Raw genomic sequence first — 6,403 nt, 5'->3', positions numbered from 1 at the left:
CGGGCGGGCAGGCGGGCAGGAAAGAGAACGTAAGACTCGCCGAAAGAAGACAAACCCAGAGAGAGCGAGGTAAAAGAAGAAATCCCCCACTCGTGCCGCTTGCGCCGCCGAGGTACGTTCCAGTCGTACTGTCCTCAGGCTCTCTCTCGCGTCTGCGTCTGGTTGTCCCTGTGTGTTGGTAGCCCCCGGAACCGTCCTCGTCGGCGTACGTCGTCGTCTACCACGTCGGTGGCAGAGCTTGGCAAATAGTGGGGGCGCGGGGGACGGTTGGTCGAACCGCCGCAACCCGGGGGAAGGTTCGAAAGGCGTAGACAGTACGAGCCTGCCGTCCAATAGCGAGAACAGCCGCCCCGGTGGCTCCGCCAACCGGATAGTCGGTTGCGCGCACAGAACGCCCATCCTCCCCGTTTGTCGGGCTCCCACTGATGTTTTTATTTATTACATCTGTGACTGGGTAGGGAAATACTCCCGACTCGACCGAGAGAGCGTTTGCTACTTTGAGAACGAGCGACGCGCGTCCCTGCGAGTTACCGCGGCAGCCGCCTCCGTCGTCATCGTCGCCGTCGCTGTCGCCGCCGCTACCGTCGCCGCCGCCGCCGCCGTCGCCGCCGTCGCCGCCGCCGCCGCCGCCGCCGCCGCCGCTGTCGTCGTCGTCGTCGCCGTCGTCGCTGTCGTCGTCGTCGTCGTCGTCGTCGTCGTCGTCGCCACCGCCGTCGTCGTCGTCTTCGTCGTTATCCTCGCTGTCATCTCGTCATTGACACTGCCACAGTCGTGTCCCGGTGCACGGGAACAGTGCCCTCGTGCGTGCCTCGCTTGGTCAGAGCACTCGGCAGCCGTTTCGCGATCCGTTTCGCGTTTGTTGTGACATGAAGAGAAACGTCGTCGTCGTCGTCGTGAGCCAGTGAACAAGTTGCTGACGAGGTGAGCGCAACGACGGGTGGTCGCAGTCCGCGTGCGACTGACGTTGCCGTCTCTCGTAGTCTTCGTCGTGGTTGTCGTCGTTATAGTTGCGGTCGATCGGTTGTACCAAACGTCATCGCGATGGATCGGTGAAAATAAGATAGTCGCGCAGTGGACTGGTTTGTTATGGACACTGAGGCTCACGTGCTTGCGAGGACTGACAAAATCGTGCGGCGCCGTGAGCCGCGACATTTGTTTCAAGTGGCACAAGTACGCTTCCAAGGACGCTTCCAACGGCGCGCTCGTAAGACCCGGAATCATCGCGATTCGCGGCCGACACGAGGCCAGCGTCCGTGAGAGCGCACAGCCGAAGATCGGGAGAAACGGCATTAACATGCATTGAAGCGTCCGTCGCGTGACACAAACGCGAAAGACTCGGCCCGCGACATTCGCCAGCGGGCGAACCAAGTGACACGGAGCTGAACGTCGCAGGCACGGCACGGAGCGCATCGCTGGCGACTGCAACGTGCCAGACCATCGTCTCTACGAGTCGCAGGAAGAACAGGGACGCGCGTTTCCGACCCTCCATGGACCACGGAGCGATGGACAGCTCTTCCGATCACAGCAGCCGTGCCAGTCCCGTAACCGGCAGTCCGAAACACCCGCATAGTCCGTCGACACAGCAGAGCCAGCAACAGCAGCAACTACACGGCGGCCAGCACCAACCGCCGCCCTCGCATCAGCAGTCGCACGGGCGGGATCAGCTACGCGATCATCAGCAACAGCAGCAACAGCACCGCGGTGTGCCGACACCGGGATCACCCACGAGAGGTTCGCCGCCGCAGGGTCTACCCCTGAGTCCACCGCCGTTGTCGGCCGGGGGAGGCCCCGGGGCACCGCCGGGAATGGTGCCTCGAATGCCGGGATTGCCACCGCCAGGTCTGGGACTGCTGGGCCAGCTCGGCGGTATGCTGAGCGGCCACCATGGCTCGCCGTTAGAGTTGATGGCCGCTCATCACGCGGTTCTGCCACCGAGGTCGTACAACAGCCCGCCGCCGATCAGCACCAGTGATCCCACCGCGAATGAGTGCAAATTGGTCGACTATCGCGGCCAGAAAGTCGCGGCGTTCATCATCGCCGGCGACACGATGCTCTGCCTGCCGCAGGCCTTTGAGCTGTTTCTCAAGCACCTCGTGGGTGGCCTTCACACGGTCTACACGAAGCTCAAGCGGCTGGATATCGTGCCGTTGGTGTGTAACGTCGAGCAAGTTAGGATCCTACGCGGCCTTGGAGCCATTCAGCCCGGCGTCAATCGGTGCAAGCTGCTCAGCTGCAAGGACTTCGACATTCTTTACAGGGATTGCACCACAGCCAGGTATGTGGCGTCGCTAAGACGGACGTGTGATGATGAACGAGGTCCTTCTTCTTGTCTTCCTCCACCTTCTTCTCCTTTTGCCCGCTTGTTTCAATCGTCGTCGTGATTGTTTGAGAACGTGAGGCGTTTATAGCTCGAGAAAAGTTCGCTTAAGTTCGTGGTAATAACAAAGCTCTGTCGTCGTGTCCGTGTATGCGGAGCGAACGAAGAGAGAAGGAGAAAGAGAGGGAGCAGCTTGAGAACGTGACTGGTAATTTCGATGAAACCAGTTTGACGTTCCTGGATGTTGCCTCGTGGCGATCATGCTGTTGCCATATTCCGGACATTTCTGAAAAAAGAGAATCTAATGCGGACCATCGATGATGGACCGTCGTGGTATCGACAATCGTTGATTAGCCGACGCTTCGGCACTCGCTTCGGCTGGGCAGCAAGCGTTTCAGGGCCCGGAAATAAGGTCGGTGTGTATGAGCGCGCGTCGACGCGCCTTGGCCGGCTCCGCTACGAACGGAAGCTACGATCCTCGCATACATTAATAACGCACGGTGTCGCCTCTGGGCAGCACTTTATCTTCACCCTCGTACCTCGGCTCGGTTTCGCGCTACCAGTCGGCCAAAAAGTACTTTAATTGTGCACCACCTACCGCTCCTTAAGACTTGATCATCGTCGAAAACGGCTCCCGGTGACCCTCGGGCTTCTTCGCATAGGCGATTCCCCGGCGATCTTTATGCATCGAAATTGCCCCGAGAGATTGCACTTTGCGGTTTCCAGAGGAATGCTGTCTCGAGAATAGCTTTATTTGCATTCGCGCCGGTTGTACCGAAACGAGAGCTCTCCGTCGCGTCCTGCTCGCGAAAATAATTTCCGTGAAAGATCAAAGTTAGTTGAGATTGTTTGTTGTGCCGTGCGACGAGTTAGAAACAGAGAGGATAAAAGAGAAAAAGAGAGAGGAAAGAGAGAGAGAGAGAGAGAGGGGAGAAAGAGAGAGAGAGAGAGGGGAAGAGAGAGGGAAGGAGAAATAAAGAGGGAGGGAGAGAGAGAAATTTCTGGGAACAACCGCAAAAAGGAAATTCTAGAAAATTATTATAGAAGAAATAAAACTCTCGATAGTTGTTCTCACAGAGTAAAATGTCCGGGAGTGACTGTTCGAGGGGAGAACGACGGTAGCACTCGGGAGTAAACTCGCCGATGTTTACTTTCAGAAAAAGTCACACGTTCGATTCTCAACTCCGGTCCGTTGTGTTCCTGCTGCTTTTAACGAGTGTCTCGAAATTGATCTCTGCCCGCGCCGGAGGCTCCCGCGGGGAACACGCGGGCGATTCGCTGTGTGACCAGTCGGCCTGTTTCCTGTGTACTCATGCCTGCCATTATATCGACATCGTAGATCGACGTAGATTGCGAGCCGTGCATTTTTCTCCTCGCCTCGATCGTCGTGAAGCACCGCGAAGATCGTGACCGCCGCGAGTTAAATCGGCGTGGCGACTTCTCCGCCGTAATTATAAATAGGATAGGAAAGCGCGCGGCGAGAGAGAGAGAGAGAGAGAGAGAGAGAGAGAGAGAGAGAGAGAGAGAGAGAGAGAGAGAGAGAGAGAGAAAGAGAGAGATTGAAGATATCTGAATCGTGGCAGCGGCACGTGCTCCTCGTTTCTAGGATTGTCAACTGAGTCCCTGCGCCAACAGGTGTCCCTTTCACGGCAGTTTCTCTGAATGAATCGTCCCGGGTGAGGGAGGGAAAGGGAGATGTCGAGCGAGAGGAAGAGAGCCTGGTTGTACAAGCTCTCTTACCCCACCCACGAGGTAGGCGACAGACGAAACGGAATGGTAAACGGAACGAGGGGATTTAAGGTCGTCGGGGAAAGTGTTGTCCCGCCACGATGTCACCTATCCATTAAGAACACACCGCTATCGTAGTCTCATTTCCGTCGGCCGACTTGACCCTCTCGATCTCGTACTCGCGACGATTTGATCGCGTTGCACGTTCAATTGTCACCGAACCTCGCGAGCCTCTTTTGTGGTGCGGGGTAGGCCGCGAATCGCACCGCAAATGGGCAATACTTGCTCAGCGGGTAGCGCGCAGCGGCAGTCACAACGGAAACGGATTCAACGCGACACGGAGAGAGGGACAGAGCGAGAGGGAATCGAGGGATCCCGAGGGACGGGAGTGAAAGAGCCGGAGGTAGCCAGAAGGAGAGACAGAGAGAGAGAGAGAGAGTGAGAGAGGGCGAACGCGGGAGGAAGAAGGAGGAAGCTCGTAGGGATAGGGATCCAAATAATCCGAGTCGCAGTCACAGAACAGAACTCCGCGAGCCGTCGGCTCGTGCGGGTCTCCCTCGCTGTTCCCCGGTCGCTTCGTGTATCGTAGGTCTACCAGCCAGGTCGCTGTTCGCCGCGACACGAACTCCGTGTTGTAGCTCGATTAATAGCTGGTTTCCTCGGTATCGCATTAACTCTGTCCGTAGATTAGATAATTTTAGCTCTCTGTCTCCCGCCGCGAGCAGCGCTACGATCCAGAAAGCGACAGGGGAGCAGTTATCTCTCGGATAACTTTATCCAACAGTCAACTGCAGTCGAAAGAACCGCGCGCGCGCGCGCGCGCGAGAGATAATTCTACTCGTATGTATATTCTCCCTCCGAACGGTTCTGCTTCTCCAATGACGCAGGTGGCTCGCATTATCACGCATTCGGCGACAGGTTTTTTTTTTTTTTTTAATGCAAAAGTTCGCGCGCGCCGTGCGTTCGCTTGGACGGAGAAGAGAGGCGGCGTCTCTTCTATCATTCGCGAGCACTCACGGGGGAAAGTTTCTCGTCGTTCCTCTCGTGATCGCGACTCGGCATCTCGAGCGCGGGGAGCGATCGGCCGGGCGATTTCGAAAAATCGGATGATCGAGAGGCTGCGACAGCGGCTTCCTGTGCGGTCCGATCGCGTGTACCGCTGGCGTCGTTACATTCTGATAATGCACGCCAACGGTAGCGGCGGCAACGGGTACACATCGAGACACATCTACGAGCCGAACACACACACACACACACACACACCCTCCCAAACTACCCACCCACCCATCTACACACACACATACGACGTACACTCGCGCATGCACTTGCACACCTACGACTGCACGTCGACCCCGCCGCTCGTCGCTTCTACCGTCGATGCAACAGCATGCGCCCAGAACCGCACCGATAATTCAGGGGGATTTTTCTTGCGGTTTACAGCGCGGCGCCGGGTGCGTTGTTCCGTCCAGACGGCCCGGAGATATAGAGCCGATCGCCGGACGCGCCGTATTTCGTGTTCTCTCTCTCTCTCTCTCTCTCTCTCAGGGGGATCGGTAATAGTAACGTTAAAAAGGGGAGTTTGTGTAAACGACGACGACGACGACGGTAACGACGAGTGCGAAGTTGTGAAGCTACGAATTCGTTGCGAAATGACGCAGCATATCTAACGACGTCGTAAGGACACGCGGATTGTGGCTATTCTTAAAACGCGTGCTTTCTCTCTCTCTCTCTCTTTCTCTCGAAGACGAAGACATCGTCCGAGCTCTCGCACGAGGACGCGAGCTCGAGACGAGGCCGCTATCTGATCGAGAACGCCGACAGATATTCCTGTTACAGGCTGAAAAGTAATCGACTGCAATAATTACGCGCGCGTCGTATCCTGTTGTACACCGTCGGGTCCGGACCCTACGATATAATCGGCGGGGAAATAATAATGCAGGCCGTCGTTGCGCATAGCTAACGAGACGAGTCAATTATATTAATTAATTTGCCTAACTCGGTCGGACGGAGCGATCGCCTCTCCGCGCAAACTGCCTATTCGGAATTGTGCCTCTCTAATTGGGAATCGGCGAAAAGAGGTCGCAGACGAAGGAGGAAACAAGGAAAAAGCGTCGCGCGGCCCCGTACGGCAACGTTCGGCTCTTTTTCTCTATTCTTCCTTCTTCCTATCGAGCGCGGCGCTTAGCATATACCCGGCACAACGGTCGGGGTACGTGGGAGTGAGCGCGCGCGGCCCTGGACTATAATTCTATGCGCTATTAGCCGTTTAATTATAAAATTGTGCATAGATTAATTGGCTCCTGTAATGGCCCTAACAATGCACAGACATATTGTGAGAGAACGAGAGACACCAGGGGG

General features: G+C 56.5%; 1 protein-coding gene across 1 annotated transcript in view; it reads left to right on the top strand.

Moving 5' to 3' along the window:
- Positions 1 to 36: 36 nt before the first annotated feature.
- Positions 37 to 6,403, top strand: part of LOC116849089 (dachshund homolog 2) — a 287,082-nt gene continuing 280,715 nt past the window's right edge. Inside the window, exon 1 of the mRNA XM_032825882.1 lies at positions 37 to 2,275. Within this exon, the coding sequence (XP_032681773.1) occupies positions 1,488 to 2,275 (788 nt within the window). The 5' untranslated portion in view covers positions 37 to 1,487. The remainder of the gene's footprint in view (positions 2,276 to 6,403) is intronic.

The sequence above is a fragment of the Odontomachus brunneus genome, unplaced genomic scaffold, assembly GCF_010583005.1.
Source record: "Odontomachus brunneus isolate Ranch 3 - 2012 unplaced genomic scaffold, Obru_v1 Obru_scaffold_106, whole genome shotgun sequence".
NCBI classification, from domain to species: Eukaryota; Metazoa; Arthropoda; class Insecta; order Hymenoptera; family Formicidae; genus Odontomachus; species Odontomachus brunneus.
The sequence above is the reverse complement of the archived record's forward strand: the minus strand, read 5'-3'. Positions and strand labels throughout refer to the sequence as shown.